This window comes from Phycodurus eques, unplaced genomic scaffold (genome assembly GCF_024500275.1).
Source record: "Phycodurus eques isolate BA_2022a unplaced genomic scaffold, UOR_Pequ_1.1 contig_370, whole genome shotgun sequence".
Lineage (NCBI taxonomy): Eukaryota > Metazoa > Chordata > Actinopteri > Syngnathiformes > Syngnathidae > Phycodurus > Phycodurus eques.
In genome coordinates this window covers 1-17,487 of record NW_026904367.1, presented here as the reverse complement: position 1 = coordinate 17,487, position 17,487 = coordinate 1, and the positions used below count along the sequence as shown (strand labels likewise).

The 17,487-nt window shown below is 44.3% G+C and overlaps 1 protein-coding gene and 2 non-coding genes across 4 annotated transcripts; 2 read left to right on the top strand and 1 right to left on the bottom strand.

The window, feature by feature from the left end:
• Positions 1-1,914: 1,914 nt before the first annotated feature.
• Positions 1,915-1,987, bottom strand: trnar-acg (transfer RNA arginine (anticodon ACG)). Its single transcript has one exon. It is a non-coding gene; the product is annotated as a tRNA-Arg (tRNA).
• Positions 1,988-3,381: 1,394 nt separating this feature from the next.
• trnae-cuc (transfer RNA glutamic acid (anticodon CUC)) lies at positions 3,382-3,453 on the top strand. The gene has a single exon. It is a non-coding gene; the product is annotated as a tRNA-Glu (tRNA).
• Positions 3,454-6,514: 3,061 nt separating this feature from the next.
• Positions 6,515-15,812, top strand: LOC133398841 (gastrula zinc finger protein XlCGF57.1-like). 2 transcript variants are annotated; one of them, XM_061670037.1, is made up of 3 exons: positions 6,515-7,071; positions 12,491-12,635; positions 13,416-15,812. In XM_061670037.1, the coding sequence occupies exons 2-3, from the start codon at positions 12,512-12,514 to the stop codon at positions 15,200-15,202; spliced, it is 1,911 nt and encodes a 636-aa protein (XP_061526021.1). In that variant the 5' UTR covers positions 6,515-7,071; positions 12,491-12,511; the 3' UTR covers positions 15,203-15,812. The 2 variants fall into 2 exon arrangements, with proteins under 2 accessions (XP_061526021.1, XP_061526020.1); XM_061670036.1 differs by having other exon boundaries at positions 12,482-12,635.
• Positions 15,813-17,487: the final 1,675 nt, after the last annotated feature.

Sequence of the window (17,487 nt, the reverse complement as noted above, 5' to 3'; positions counted from 1 at the left end):
ATGAATTTAAAATAAAGAAGGTCTGATTAAAGAGTGGCCGAGACGCAACTTTTGATACCTCATTTGTGGGTAGAAATTTTTTGTTTACGTTCCTTTATGTTTGCACGCGTGTGCAGAATTAAATAGCATTAAGTTTTATGATTATTATTATTATTATTATTATTATATTTTTTTGCCATTTTAACAGCCTTTTCTGCCAACGATTTGCTTCTGAAATGGAGCAGCTGAATATTTGAAGCTGAAATGTTTGGATTGGATATTTTGATGTTAAAAGTAAAATTCAAATTGAGTGTAAAAAGAAATTTCGAATTCAAATTGAGAATCTGATGGCACAGATACACTTCCACACCGAAATTTCCTCCAACACACACCTCGATCCACAATTCTACTTCCTAAGGCCCGGGACACACATCAGGATTTTTCCAATCTTAAAAGAGTTTTCATCTGCTACAGACCCCACGCATTAACAAAAAAATCAGCCATTTAACAATTTCTGTCATTTTGTCTGTGGTGTGCTCCAATAATCTGAAATGCACAACAACATACAGAAGGATTGTGTTCCACCACGGGACTGGAAACAAATCTGTAGAATGGCGATGTCGTCCATGAGGGACTTGCTTTGGAAAATACTTTTTGCTGTCTGGGTAACCCACCTTGATACAAAAAAAACATGACATCGGGTAAGACGTTTGTTTTTATTTGCGGTTGTTTCCTTGTTCCTGAGTCAGAGCGCTTCTCGATTGGCTACATTCTGATTCACTTCACAATTCACGACGTCATGACTGGGGGAGACGTTGGCTTCCACACGTGGAGATTTTTTAAGAGTCGTAAATATTTTTGGGCTCCGACCCATATCGGTCCCGATATTCTGAATGAATCCACTCTGAACACATCTCAGATTTAAAGCAAAGCAAATGTATTTATGTAGTGCATTTCAAACACAAGGTAACTAAATGTGCTTTACATGACGATAAGTATTTCAAAACAAAAAAAAAAATCTAACAAACATTTAAAACAAAGAGGAAAAAAATAAAGTACAATTAAAACAGTGTACGTTCTTCTGTTTCCTCTTGACATAATCTCATAGGATATTCTTTTAAAACATAATCCAGTCTGGCGTTTGAGGTCCTCGGTCGGGACAGGGCAAAACTGGGACAAAAAACAACCTGATTGAGCCTGACGTGATCTTTTCTTCACCTCAAGTATTGTCTTCATTTCCCAAATTCTCTCTTCATTGAAATGATCTTCTCTTGCTAAATGGAGGACACCTATACCTCACCTTGTGTTTATTTGCAATTTTATAAAAACTCAATTGAGATGGTGCTGCCCCACCATCACAAACGTCCGGCTGTTCTGCCCACACGGTTCGTTTGAACTGCCCCGTTATTACCCACAGCCCCCCGACAGGCCTGTCGTACTCCAAATTGTGAAGGGCGACATTGAAAAATAGAGGCGGACCGTGTTAAGTGAACCGCGATATAGCGGGGGTTTACTGTACTTGGTTATTTCCCACCGTTGCAATCACATTTTCAGACTGAAGACTGATTTCAATTGGCATGAACAAATGTTGACTCAACCAGCCTACAAGACACATAAATTCTCCTTCTCCTCTTTTGATTCACAAAGTTCCTCCTCGTACTCTGCTGTCCTTCTTACAGACAATTTCATACGACGATCACAACATATTATTATGTGTTATGTATTATTATGTTATTTATAACACAACAAATAATATGATATATGATGATTTTTTTATTTCTTAACATGAGGGGTTTCCATGATGTTGGATACTGTCATGGAAAGACCTGACCGCGTTGACAGTGTTGCATGAGTTAGCGTAACACAGACATTTAAGGTGAACGTAAAAAAGACAGCATTCTGAATTGGGTTTAATACCACATATAAATCTGCACACGAGCTAGCCAGGAGTTGAACCTAGAATCTTCTGATCCGTAGTCAGATGCGTTATCCATTGCGCCACTAGCCCCACAAGAGTATGGGCCCTCTCCAAGCCCCTTTGGAGGATTTTCACTGTCCCACGTAAACGATTCAAACGGCAGCACGAAAAAAAGCAATTGCAGGGCTTCATTCCTGTTGTGACCTGGATTCGAACCAGGGTTGCTGTGGCCACAACGCAGAGTACTAACGGTTTTACGATCACGGCTTGGGGTGCTGGAACCTGGCACGAACATTGTCTGTCTGAAACTGTTGGCTGCAGCAAGGCTGAAAGGAAAACCTGCAGGATGCTGCGCCAGGACGACAGTGAATTCATGTGAAGGGCATAATAGGCTTTAAACTGTCGATCAAGTGAATCATCTCAACATTTTACTGTATTGATAAGAATATTAATTAACATTTAATACAGATTACCATTTCAACCGCTTTTATGCTCACATCTTGTGTGGTGATGAAATGCGACACTCATGTCACTCTCCACTTTATCATATTTTTGTATGATATAAAATATTCATTGAAGCCATAATTTATTCACAATTAGACAGAATCATGATTATGTTTGCAACTTAACATTATGCAGAATCATTTTGATCCCATGACATAATAGACTTCAATAACTGTCCCTCATAATGTTCTTGACAACATTTTTAAAATATAGAAATTCATATTGGGACAAATTGTTCTGGAAGTGAAGTTTTATAAGTTGGCAGCTTCCGACACCCGATTGGTTTGTATGCGATCCATCCAGGGACTACGAATTTAGATGGCGAGGCTCCCGGTGAACACAACCGAAGAACACATTTTGTTCCTCCTGCCTTGAAACAAAGCCCCGAATATGAACCAATGAGCGGTGACCGTGATTTCATCATTTTTTCTGTTTACACTGTATGCATCATACAATTGCCTCCCCAGTACGGCAGCCTTACACACGGCATCTCTACCGGTCGGGTTATTGCTGCTTCCTGTTCCATTCTCTTCCTTCTCCCCCAATAAGAGCACCACATCTTCCTCCTCCTCCTTGTTCTCCAAGACCAGCACCACCTCTTCACTGCCACCATGGGGTCACCCAGTCCCTCAATAACCCCTCTGCTCGTGACCTCAACCCCTGATGCTGCTGCTAATCACAACAAAACAGTAATCATCACAGCAAGAGTTATGTTCTTAATACACAAAGACAATCCATGTAAGAAAATGCCATAAATTACAAACCTACACACACCCACTTTGAGGGTTTACGCTTTCTTATGTCAAAGTAAACCCGCTCATTTGTTCACATATCAAATAATCACAGAGACAACAAGAATCAACGATGCTTGCAATCCATCCAACCATCCAAAGAAAAGATCTGTCAATCTTTGCACATTTTGGTTCACGTCCGGTGTTGGGGCAGGGGGGCGGATTAACAATTATTGACTATACCAGAAGTCCCTGGTGGTCTAGTGGTTAGGATTCGGCGCTCTCACCGCCGTGGCCCGGGTTCGATTCCCGGTCAGGGAACATTAATCCTGAAACGTATTTGGTCATGTGTTGCTCAACATTGACTGTTATTTGCATTGACCTGGGTTTGATCCTCTTTCATGCAAGCCAGTGCAAACTGAAGGCTGTTCCCAATCCTGGATATATGCAGAGGGTTGTGTCAGGAAGGGCATCTTACAACAAGGGCTGACAACTTTGCCAAACAAAGGTGAGTGTTCAGCCAAAGAATTCTGTACTGGATCAGTTGTGGCTCACAAAAAACAGTTAAGCGCTAACGACTCTAAATCAGTCTGGCATGCATTCCAATCGCTGACTAATTACAAGCGACCATCCCCCCAAGCTGAGGACAATAGCACACTAGCCAACGACTTGAATACCTTCTACTGCAGATTTGAAAAGGACACTTTCACACCCCACACCCATCCGGCCGAACCACCGACCACAATCACACCACCGACTTCTACGTTAACCATCCATGAACAGGATGTGAGACGCATCTTCAAACAACAAAAGATAAACAAAGCGGCAGGCCCAGACCATGTGTCCCCATCCTGCCTCAAAGTCTGCGCGGACCAGCTCGCTCCAGTCTTCACACAGCAATTCGATAAATCTCTGGAACTGTGCGACGTACCATCCTGTTTCAAACGCTCCACCATCATTCCAGTCCCTAAGAAACCTGCAATCTCGGGTCTAAATGACTACAGGCCTGTCTCCTTGACATCTGTGGTCATGAAGTCCTTTGAACGTTTCGTGCTGGACCGCCTCGAGAGCGTCACAGGCCCCCTGCTGGACCCCCTGCAGTTTGCCTACCGAGCAAACAGGTCTGCGGATGATGCAGTCAACATGGGACTGCACTTCATCCTAGAACACCTCGACAGTGCAGGGACCTACGTGAGGATCCTGTTCGTGGACTTCAGCTCAGCGTTGAACACCATCATCCCTGAACTCCTTTCCTCCAAGCTTCTCCAGCTCAGCGTCTCACCTGCCATCTGCCAGTGGATTTACAGATTTCTGACGGGCAGGACACAGCAGGTCAAGCTGGGGGAAGCCACCTCATCCACACGTAGCATCAGCACTGGGGCGCCCCAAGGTTGTGTCCTCTCTCCGCTGCTCTTCTCTCTCTACACGAACGACTGCACCTCAACGCACCTGACTGTCAAACTCCTAAAGTTTGCAGATGACACTGTCATCGGCCTCATCACTGTCATCGGCCTCATCAAGGACGGTGACGAGTCTGCATATCGACAGGAAGAGGAGCGGCTGGAGCTGCGGTGCGGTCGACACAACCTGGAGCTGAACACGCTCAAGACTGTAGAGATGATCGTGGACTTCAGGAGGCATCCTTTGCCACAGCTGCCTTGTGTCAACCGTCGAGACCTTCCAGTTCCTGGGAATCACAGTCTCTCAGAACCTGAAGTGGGCGACCAACATCAACTCCGTCCTCAAAAAGGCCCAGCAGAGGATGTACTTCCTGCGGCTTCTGAGAAAGCACGGCCTGCCACGGGAGCTGCTGAAGCAGTTCGACACAGCGGTCATCGAATCAGTCCTGTGTTCTTCCATCACAGTCTGGTTTGGTGCTGCTACAAAAAAGGACAAACTCCGACTGCAATGGACAATGAAAACTGCTGAAAGGATTGTCGGTACCTCCCTACGCACCCTTGAGGACTTGCACGCTGCCAGAACTAAGACAAGAACGTGCAGAATCACCTCGGACCCTCCACATCCTGGTCACTGGCTCTTCCGGCTCCTTCCCTCAGGTCGGCGCTACCGATCAATGCAAACTAGAACTAGCAGACATTCCAACAGCTTCTTCCCTCTTGCGATCAACTTCTTAAACACTGAATCTACAATTCCATTACAACATGCTGCCAATTTTTTCTCTTGAGTTTGTTGTCACATTTCTGTGGGGCCAATTATACATTACTCGTGCACTCACTGTAGTTGTCTCGCCGCGCTGCACTATTTGCATATCTGCTGTTGACCAATACTGGCCACTCATGCCAGGGTCACATCTGCTCCATTTGCACACTGACTGAGGAGTATCTGCAACATTTGCACAATCAACATTGTCCCAGATTATCGCACGACTCGCTTGAAGTCTCGGCGCCCTTTGCACAACGGTCATTGCACCGGACTATTGCAATATTAGTCTTTCGAACTGCTCTAAGTGCTAGAGGACTCTGCATCTTTTTGCACAATTGTCACCAAAAAAAAATTGGACCGGCATTACCAGATAACTAGCAACCTTTTATTGCTCAGTGACTGTTTTTCTTAATGTCTTTATGTCTCAAAACTGTTCTCTGTCAATTGACAGAGAACACTTTGTCTAGTCTGTTGTCGTACAAGAGCGGCTCCAACTACTGGAGAACATTTCCTTGTGTGTTTTTTGGACATACTTGGCAAAATAAAGATGATTCTGATTCTGGCATTTGGGTGGGACCTCGTTGGCAGTGTCCCCCAGAATTGGACGAGTGTTGCGATACCAATGGGATTATCTTGGAGCGGCTGTGGCTCAGTAGGTAGAGCCACAGCGAGCTACACAGAGTGTAGCTCGTTCAAATCCTGGCTACGACTGTGTGCATCTCGAAGGGTCCTTGGGCAAGACACTGAACCCTAATTTGCTCCCAGTGGCCCTGGCAGTACCTTGCATGGCAGCAGTTGCCCGTTGGTGTATGAATGTGTGTTTGTGAGTCAGTAAAGTGCTTTGGGCACTGTGATGGTCTAGATAAAGCGCTATATCAGTGCAGTCCATTTACCATTTATTTTTTATAATTTTTTTCAAAAAAGATAAACTTGCAGTCATGTATGCAGATATGAATTTAAAAAAAATTCATGCATCTCAAGATTGGAATTAAACTTGCTGGTTACATTCCTGGTTGCGTATATATTTACGTAATTATTTTAAATCTGAAGCATTGACGTCCCGATTATTGTCAGGCTTTTATTTTGAAGGAGGCTTTCGCCGCTCGTCGGTGGTTTATTACCGTAATGCCTCGTATGAACAAAATGAGGGGCGGCTGGCTTGACTTCCTTACGAGTGGAGGCTAGCCTCCCAGTCAACTGGAATTGGTCGAGTTTCGTCTTTATTCCACCTGCATGTTCTTTATCTCGGTTTTAGCCAGTATATTTGATACATAAACTTGGTTTGAAATGATCGCAGCAAACTATCAAATCCAACCTCCTGCGTTTGCGCATGCGCTTCCCTCATTGCCAGCAACTTCCGCTCCAGATCGACTTTCGTGCACTTTTGTTCGAGCAAATGAATTTGCGCCACTAATTAATTCTTCCCGAATGAGTTGCGAACGGATTGAAACCTCGACCCAGTGCGTCCTTCACTACTTTCAAGAAGTAAAACATCATTTCAATCTTCGTGTGCGGATAAACTCGTCTTGGTGGTGCACGTCGAAGCTTCTCGGCCTAGTTAGCTTAGCTTAGCTCGCTAGCCGCTCACAAAGAGACGCGTTTGTCAGCAACGCATCGCAAATTCGAGATCGCCTGTGATGATCGTGTGCAAAATCTGTGCAAGAACGACAGCAAAGTACGAGAAGGAACTTTCTGGAACGAAAGAGGAGGACGAGCCACGACGTCAACTTGTGGACGCTGTTCGCATGCAGCCTCGTGTTGTGTTACACAGAGCAGGTTTGGACTCTTCCTACTCTCACTTGTTGAGTTCCGAACTACTTTCTGTATCCAATCGTTTCAGCTTGAGCTCACAAAATGTTTTTGGGTAGACAGCATAATTATTTGTTCCATTTATCACAGCAAGTCTTTCGGGTCCTGAAGGAGCAAAACCATCACACTACCACCACCATGTTTCCCTTGATGTATGAGGTCCTTTTTCTGAAATGCGGTATTAATTTCACGCCAGATGTAATGGGTCGCACACCCTCCAAAAAGTTCAACTATTGTCTCGTCAGACCACAGAGTATTTTCCCAAAAGTCTTGGAGACAATCAAGATGGCTTCTGGCAAAATTGAGACGAGTCTTCATTTTCTTTTTGCTCAGCAGTGCTTTTCGTCTGCCATGCAGGCCATTTGTTCCCAGTCTCTTACTTATGGTGGAGTCACGATGATTGACCTTAACTGAGGCAAGTGAGGCCTGCAGTTCTTTGGATGTTGTTGTGACCTCTCGGATGAGTCGTCGCTGCGCTCTTTGGGTCATTTTGGTCGGCCGGCCGCTCCTGGGAAGGTTCGACGCTGTTCTCGCCATTTGTGGATAATGGCCATCAGTGAGAAATAAATAACACAACCGTTTTTTTTCCATGGGATTATAAAATAAGTATCTTTAATGAATTATGATTGAAGTCTATCTCTGAGACATTTCTCGCAGGTGGGCTGGCGCTATTTCAGTGTGGCACAAACGCGCGGATAAGCTAAACGGAACTACGATAGGAACAAACATCCATCCAGTGATTCCGTTCAGTACGTTCATGCGAACGATTTGTTCGTTTGAACGAGTCATTGTTGAACGACACAACACTGAGACACTCGGGGAGTGGGAGACAAATTCAAACGTGCAGTAAGTTGAACACAAACAAGTTACGAATGTTTAAAATTAACTTCATGTTTTAGCCATTGTCTTTTAGCTCAAAATTTGGCATTTTGTTGACGTTATAACAATAAATCGGTTGCGAATCTAATCAAATGTGCCAACTGGATGGTAAAAGGGGTTCTTGCATTAATTTTGATGTGACACGAAAACTCGCTATGGTGGGTTTTCATTCACTATTTAGGCTTACCAAAGTTGCATAAATGACTCCAGTTAGTAGTGCCTCATATTAAAAGAAGTTTATCTGTGCACTTAAACCAAGTAAAATCCTTGCAATACAGAATATGAAGTCTCGGAGGGCAAAATCTCTGTGGAAAAAATGTCACACAATTTGCCACTCAGCATGGAAACAGAAGACTCATGCTAATTGAAATCATGCAAATTGTAAAGATCTGTAAATATGAACAAAGGTGTACAATAATATTCAATAGTGTGTCACTTTTTGACAGGCCATTTCCCTTTTTTATTGCAAAGGAAACAAAAATTAAAATGACCATATTCTATTTGTGAACATACAACTTTGGCTTTAGTAACATAAATAGCTAATAAGGTCTTGATTGTGAATCAATTTGAGTGTCTTGAAGCTTTTGAAAGTCGCAATTATTGTACTTTCCGTTTTGTGCAATTACGTTCCTACCAGTTTTCTCCGAGTTCTCTGGTTTCCTCCCACATTCCAAAAATATGCGTGGTTTGTTGACTGAAGACTCTAAATTGTCCATAGGTGTGAATGCGAGTGCCAATGGTTGTTTGTCTATATGTGCCCTGCGATTGGCCGGCGACCAGTTCAGGGTGTACCCGCCTGTCGCCCGAAGTCAGCTGAGATAGGTGCCAGGACACCCGTGACGCGAGTGAGGATAAGCGGTTCAGAAAAGGGATGGATGGACCTTCTGACCATAAAGCTTTTCCAGATTGTTTCTTTTGTTAGATCTATTGAATTCGGTGAGGGCTAAATTAAGTTACATTACACATTGTGAATACATCGAAAGAACACGTCAAGATTTGGCTATCGGCTCCATCGATGAATGTTGCAGGAGTGTAATTAATTGTCATAAATCCTAGAATCACATTCGCAACTGCCAGTGAGGTCTGCGGGTGGGAAAAAAAGAGCACCAAGCAACAACATCTGGTGCACCATTGAGCGCAAATGGTCAGTGTCGTATCTGCAAGTGGCGACATTTTGAGTCAAGTGCTGTCGGTAAAAAAAAAAAAAAAAAAAAACAGATTGCGAGTGAAGAAGTTTGTCAAAAAATGGAATATGGTAATCCAGTACTTGTGTCTCCTATCGAGGGGTCTTCATTTTCATCTTCATTTTAGTTCTGATCTAAGCTCATAAATGTACAGCCATGATTGCCTGATGTTTTTTTGGTTCATAATTAAAAGAAATGCTCAGAAGAAAAAATGCAAAGTTTAAACTGAAATTACTTTCATATATTTTTATAGTTTTCTGCCCAATGTAAATTTAAGAAATAAAAGTATATTTTCTAAAAAAGAAAAATAAGTGGTTATTCATTTTTAAGTGAAATTGCTTATTTTTTCTTGTGTATTCATAATTGCTCCTTTTAACTCGGCGAAGATTATCTGAATACCCGAATATTTCATTACAATTTCAGTAGGATACTCGAACACTGAACTATTTGATACCTAAAGCCCGAATATTTTCAGAGGTGTATGTGGACGTAAATAGAAATGGACTCATAAATTTTGGTGAAGATCGGACGCCATTTTTGGACATAAAGCGGCGTAACTCATGTTATATGTGGCAGGAAGTGGCTATACCGTCTTGCCTCAAGGAAGCATTTCAACGGGCGATTTTTGAAAACAGCAACCCTTCCAACATGTTTCACAATCACGACACCACCACCGATACGAGATCAACAATTACCACTTGGACCTCTATCACCACCATCAGAATCAGAATCATCTTTATTTGCCAAGTATGTCCAAAACACACAAGGAATTTGTCTCCGGTCATTGGAGCCGCTCTAGTACAACAGACAGTCAATTTACAGAACACTTTGGAGACAGAAAGACATTGACAAAAAAACAATTGTGCCTCCAGCACTTAGAGCAGTTCGAATGACTAATATTGCAATAGTCCGGTGCAAGGACCGTTGTGCAAAGGGCGCCGAGACTTCAAGGAGTGTATGCGGTTTAAAGTGACGAGTCGTGCGATCATCTGGGACAATGTCGATTGTGCAAATGTTGCAGATACTCCTCAGTCAGTGTGCAAATGGAGCAGATGCTACTCTGGCATGAGTGGCCAGTATATGCAAATAGTGCAGCATGGCGAGACAACTACAGTGAGTGCACGAGTAATACATAATTGGCCCCAACAGAAATGTGACAACGAACTCAAGTCAAAAAAATTGCCAGCATGTTGTAATGGAATTGTAGGTTAGGTGTTTAAGAAGTTGATCGCAAGAGGGAAGAAGCTGTTGGAATGTCTACTAGTTCTAGTTTGCGTTGATCGGTAGCGCCTACCTGAGGGAAGGAGCCGGAAGAGCCGGTGACCGGGGTGCGGAGGGTCCGAGAGGATTTTGCACGCCCTTGTCTTAGTTCTGGCAGCGTGCAAGTCCTCAAGGGTGGGTAGGGGGGCTACCGACAATCCTTTCAGCAGTTTTGATTGTCCGTTGCAGTCGGAGTTTGTCCTTTTTTGTAGCAGCACCGAACCAGACTGTGATGGAAGAACACAGGACCGATTCGATGACCGCTGTGTAGAACTGTCTCAGCAGCTCCGGTGGCAGGCCGTGCTTTCTCAGAAGCCGCAGGAAGTACATCCTCTGCTGGGCCTTTTTGAGGACGGAGTTGATGTTGTTCGCCCACTTCAGGTCCTGAGAGATTGTAATTCCCAGGAACTTGAAGGTCTCGACGGTGTGTGACGGTTGACACACTACGGTTCCAACTGCAGCCCCAATTCCAATGAAGTTGGGACGTTGTGTTAAACATAAATAAAAACAGAATACAATGATCTGCAAATCATGTTCAAGCTATATTGAATTGAATACACGACAAAGACAAGCTATTTAGTGTTCAAACTGATAAACTTTGTGCCTCTGGATTGGCAGACTGGGGTGGTGGTCCCCCTTTTTAAGAAGGGGACCGGAGGGTGTGTTCCAACTACAGGGGGATCACACTCCTCAGCCTCCCTGGTAAGGTCTATTCAGGGGTGCTGGAGAGGAGGGTCCGTTGGGAAGTCGAATCTCAGATTCAGGAGGAGCAGTGTGGTTTTCATTCTGGCCCTGGAACAGTGGACCAGCTCTCCACCCTCGGCAGGGTCCTCGAGGGTGCATGGGAGTTCGCCCAACCAGTCTACATGTGTTTTGTGGACTTGGAGAAGGCGTTCGACCGTGTCCCTCGGGGGTGTCCTGTGGGGGGGGGCTTCGGGAGTATGGGGTACCGAACCCCCTGATACGGGCTGTTCGGTCCCTGTACGACCGGAATCAGAGTTTGGTCCGCATATCCGGCAGTAAGTCGGACGCGTTTCCGGTGAGAATTGGACTCCGCCAAGGCTGCCCTTTGTCACGATTCTGTTCATAACTTTTATGGACAGAATTTCTAGGCGCAGCCGAGGCGTAGAGGGGGTCCGGTTTGGTGGCCTCAGTATTGCATCTCTGCTTTTTGAAGATGATGTGGTTCTGTTGGCTTCATCAAGCCGTGACCTCCAACTCTCCCTGGAGCAGTTCGCAGCCGAGTGTGAAGCGGCTGGGATGAGAATCAGCAACTCCAAATCTGAGACCATGGTCCTCAGTCGGAAAAGGGTGGCTCTCCAGGTCGGGGATGAGATCCTTCCCCAAGTGGAGGAGTTCAAGTATCTTGGGGTCTTGTTCATGAGTGAGGGAAAAATGGAACGGGAGATCGGTGCAGCGTCTGCAGTGATGCGGACTTTGTATTGATCCGTTGTGGTAAAGAAGGAGCTAAGCCGAAAGGCGAAGCTCTCGATTTACCGGTCGATCTACGTTCCTACCCTCGCCTATGGTCACGAGCTGTGGGTCGTGACCGAAAGAACAAGATCCAGGATACAAGCGGATGAAATGAGTTTCCTCCGCAGGATGTCCGGGCTCTCCCTTAGAGATAGGGTGAGAAGCTCGGTCATCTGGGAGGATCTCAGAGTAGAGCCGCTGCTCCTTCACATCGAGAAGAGCCAGATTAGGTGGCTCGGGGCATCTGATTCGGATGCCTCCCGGACGCCTCCCCGGTGAGGTGTTCCGGGCACGTCCCACCGGGGACGACCCAGGACACGCTGGCGAGACTACATCCTTCGGCTGGCCTGGGAAAGCCTCGGGATCCCACCGGAAGAGCTGGATGAAGTGGCTGGGGAGAGGGAAGTCTGGGCGTCCCTGCTAAAGCTACTGCCCCTGCGACCCGACCTCGGATAAGCGGTAGAAAATGGATGGATGGATGGATGGATGGAAAGTGTTTAACCCACAGTGTCCACATTGTAATCTCGATGTCATTGTTTCACATCTGATTTGCACTTGCTTTTGTCATCCCTCCAACGTAGAGCGGAAAGTGTTGCGATCGTCGTGTGAAAATGTGTGCAAGGACAGCAGAGTACGAGGAGGAACTTTGGGGCCCAAAAGAGGAGAAGGAGCCACAACGTCAACTGCTGGACGCTGCGTTCAATCTGCAGCCTCGAATTGTGCTACACAGAGCAGGTGGGTTCACTTCTCTCTCACTGGTTTTATGAATTACATTCTAATTTTCATATTATTCCTGGTGTTTTCTGATGAGCACTGTCTGACGTTACAATTTTTTTTTTTTTTTAAATAATATCAAATAGCGTGTAGTGTGATGGCATCCCCTCATGATGATGTGGATTGAGGGTTGTAGGCCAAATTTCAGAAGATCTGAAAGGCTCGTGGCCATTGTTGCATGATCAAAGTGTAACAGTGTTCCACAACCTACACGACGTGTTTGGAAAATTGCCAGCAAGATTTTTGCCCTTTTTGTGTCTTGTAGTCTAGTTGAGGAAACATTTGTTCATGCCAAGTCAAATCAGTCTTCAATGGTGGGAAGTAACCAAGTACAGTAAACCCTCCTATATCGCAGTTTTATTACTGGACACATTAGTCTTTACTGTACTTAAGTACATTTTTGTTGTCTCTACTTTTTTTTTACTGTCAACAATTTACTTTCACTCTTTAAATTTGAAACCTGTGATTTCTCTTCCTTACTTTGTCACAAATAGAATGACTTTTTTCTACTTCTATGGATGGTGACGTGTAAAAAAAACAAAAAACGGTGCATCCACATTGAAGGGTCGCCCAACTTTGCTGCGTCCCGCTGTTCAACTATTTTGCGTCACCCCATTAGTCCCATTAGGCTCTCTGGTTGAAGGCGCTAACGTGGAAACAGGATCGAGGACCAAGGAGCTTATCAATATTGTAAACAAATTAGATTTGACCCATTTGTGTTTGTCTTCTTTCGTCTTGCAGACGTCAGTGAATATCTTCTTCCTGAGCGGCAGCAGTCAGTGTCCCCTCACATCAAAGAGAAAGAGGAGGAGGAAGAGGTTCAACACATCAAAGAGGAGGAGGAAGAGTTCCCTCACATGAAAGAGGAAGAGCAGGAGAAAATCATCAAGGTTCCATCCACTGGTGTCCCTTTGAAGAGTGAAGATGAAGGTCGAAGTGAGGAGAGACGAGGGGCGGAGCCACCAAACGGCAACAGCTCAAGTGACGGAGACCACTGTGGAGGATCACAAACAGACGGTGATGATGATGATGATGATGTTGATGAACAGTTGGAAGGTGATATGACATGTCACACTGCCAATAAATGCTGGAAATGTTCTAAATGTAGGAAAACATTTGCTTCTAAGAGCAATTTCAAACGACACATGAAAATACACACTGGAGAGAAGCCCTTTGCATGCTCAGTTTGTGGGCAAAGATTCTCCCGAAAGGGAAGCTTAAAAATACACGCAAGAACACACACTGGTGAGAAACCTTTTGGATGCTTAGTTTGTGGGCAAAGGTTCTCTGTGAAGAGTGGCTTAAAAATACACACAAGAACACACACTGGTGAGAAACCTTTTGGATGCTTAGTTTGTGGGCAAAGGTTCTCTTTGAAGAGTTGCTTAACAATACACACAAGAACACACGCCGGTGAGAAGCCTTTTGCCTGCTCAGTTTGTGGTCAAAGATTCACACAGAAGGGATACTTAAAAAGTCACACAAGAACGCACACTGGTGAGAAACCTTTTGCATGCTCAGTTTGTGGTCAAAGATTCTCCCAAAAGGGAACCTTAAAAAGTCACACAAGAACGCACACTGGTGAGAAACCTTTTGCCTGCTCAGTTTGTGGTCAAAGTTTCTCTGAAAAGGGAACTTTAATAACACACACAAGAACTCACACTGGTGAGAAACCTTTTGCTTGCTCAGTTTGTGGTCAAAGATTCTCCATAAAGAAAAACTTAAAAATACACACAAGAACACACACTGGTGAGAAACCTTTTGCCTGCACAGTTTGTGGTCAAACTTTCTCTCAGAAGGGAACATTAAAAGGTCACACAAGAACGCACACTGGTGAGAAACCTTTTGCATGCTCAGTTTGTGGTCAAAGATTCTCCATAAAGAAAAGCTTAAAAATACACACAAAAACACACACTGGTGAGAAACCTTTTGTATGCTCAGTTTGTGGGCAAAGGTTCTCTCGAAAGGGACATTTGACACGTCACACAAGAACACACACTGGAGAGAAGCCTTTTTCCTGCTCAGGTTGTGGTCAAAGATTCTCCATCAAGAACAACTTAAAAATACACACAAGAACACACACTGGTGAGAAACCTTTTGCCTGCACAGTTTGTGGTCAAAGGTTCTCTGTGAAGAGTTACTTAAAAATACACACACGAACCCACACTGGTGAGAAACCTTTTGTATGCTCGGTTTGTGGTCAAAGATTCTCTCGTAAGGGAACCTTAAAAGGTCACACAAGAACGCACACTGGTGAGAAACCTTTTGCATGCTCAGTTTGTGGTCAAAGATTCTCCATAAAGAAAAGCTTAAAAAAACACACAAGAACGCACACTGGTGAGAAACCTTTTGCATGCTCAGTTTGTGGGCAAAGGTTCTCTCGAAAGGGACATTTGACACGTCACGCAAGAACACACACTGGAGAGAAGCCTTTTTCCTGCTCAGGTTGTGGTCAAAGATTCTCTCGTAAGGCTCTGGTTAAGACACACAAGTGTCCTGGTGAGACAAGCAGTGATCAAGAAGAATAACTGAAATATCACACAGCCATAAGTATTCAGACCCCAACAAAGGGTCGGAATACTTATGGCTGTGTGATATTTCACTTTTTCTTTTTTCATAAATCAGCAAAAATTTCAACCATTATTATTTTTTCTGTCAATATGGGGTGCTGTGTGTACATTAATGAGGGAAAAAAATGAAGTGATTTTAGCAAATGGAAGATATACAACGTAATACCAGCTTGAACAAGGCAGTGTTTAGAAACTCTAGCAATTTCCTGAAAAGTTGTCATTTTGAAGGTGAGGGGATTCCACCTGACAGCTGCGATATACAAATATGACCAATGACTGCCACTTCATAGTATGGTACATTCCTTTTCCCACACCAGCTATGCCAGTGCTTTTCAATTTTCTATTGTGTTGATGAAAAAGGGGTGTTCGAAAGGGAATTAGTTATTTACCAATTGCTCCAAAATGTATTGATATTATTGGAAATGAGTGCCAATTTCATTTTCTTGAGCATGCATGCATTTTGTCCAATGTTTTAGTGATGTCAATATCAAATAAATGAATGATTGATTGAAATAGACTGTAAAAAAAAACTGACTTTTGGTGCTAAACTGTAACGTGTATTTGTGATCCTGAATAAAGTACACTGCTTAAAACAGTGAGGGTGACTCCATTTACTTGTACATCAAATCCATTTTCCCCATTGAAAAGAATTGAAAAAGAATTGTTTCCTCAGTACCCAGTAAATATTGAATTCATGTTTGACATTTTAAGTGTTTAAAGGAAACATTCTGATACTGTCCTTGAATTTTTACGAAAGAAAAAAATGCCGACATTAACTGCCATGATCTTTGCATTGAAAAATAGCAGAACTGAAAGTTGAAAACCAACAGGTTTAAGAAGTATTTGGTAGCCTTCACGCAAAAAAATGTACATTTTGCTTCCCAGCTGAAAGGAGTTTGCAGTTTAGAAGATCACCGCAAGCTGCAATTTTATATTGAGTGACCGTCTCGAGCTCGTTCCATGTCGTTGTCGTGTGTTGCCAAAATGTAAAGTAATGGACACCAATGTCATGGACATGCTCTCGCCCAAAGGCATTGACCCCCAAACCCCGGACTGAGCTACATTGCTGTCGCCGCTCCCCCGCCGAGACAGACGGCCACGGGGATGCTACATTTAACTTCGCACACGGACGCTAAATGAATTACCAGCCAGTCCCAAGTAGCTCATCAAAGCTGCGATACGGACACTGGTTTCTCACTCGGACGCTAAGTCAATTAACTTTCACCCCCAGCCAGCCTGAAGTGTCTCATCAACAAAGACTTTTTTGGGGGGGGACGCCGGCTTGATCACCAAGAAGGTGAGGAACCCGCTGTTTGCTGGCTCGCGTTCGACCAACTTGCCGAAGACTGGCTTAGCCAGGAAGCCATGAGGTGGCGAGGAACCATCGGACCCCTCCCCGCCGCAGGGCATCCTGCCAGCGCTCCGAGCTCCCCTTTCGGGTGCCCGGGCAAACTCCGTCGGGAATGAAGCGGGCAGCGCACGTCCGCTCCGAACGTCTTGCGAATAGCGACATACGGGCTCCGGCCGCCCTGCCTGGGTAAATTTTTAATCCCGCTCTCCTTTTTTCCCCCCTTCCTTTTCCGCCAAATCCACCTGTTCCCCGTGCAGACCAGACCGGCCAAACATCCGGGAAATCGACCAGCCTGCGTAAATTCTGTTCCATCCAAAGTAATTCCAGCTTGTGGTCTACTGAAAGTACAGATTAGTGCATATTTGTGTTTAGATGAACAAGAACAGGAACCCCCAGCTATATGCATTGTCAATACACGCTCATTCCACCCTCACATCACAAGCTCAGCCAATGTTTGTCCTTCGTTTGCTTTTTCCTGCCTTGTTTCCTTGTAGATTCCCCCTGGTAAGAGATCATGAAATCTTCTATAAAAATTCACTACCTGTAGCATTTGTGTGTGTTTGGGTTCGACAAAAGACCTCTGGCTATCGAGAACTCATCTAATTTCTGCAGCAAACTTCAGATTACAAGACAGATAAAAGGTTTGTCGTCGCTTTCTCCTAAATTTTATTCGACGAAAGTGACGCGGTGCCCTTCACGAGACAAATTTATTTATAACGCTGAAACAGAAATCATGCTTTCCTTTGTTTTCTGTTTTACTGCAATTTCCACACAATTTATGACGTACGCCATACAGAGAATCACATTTTCTGTTGACATGGCAATATTCTCACTCTGCTTTTTATTTTGGACCCTCTTCACTGATTTTATTGACCACTTTAACCGGACTGAT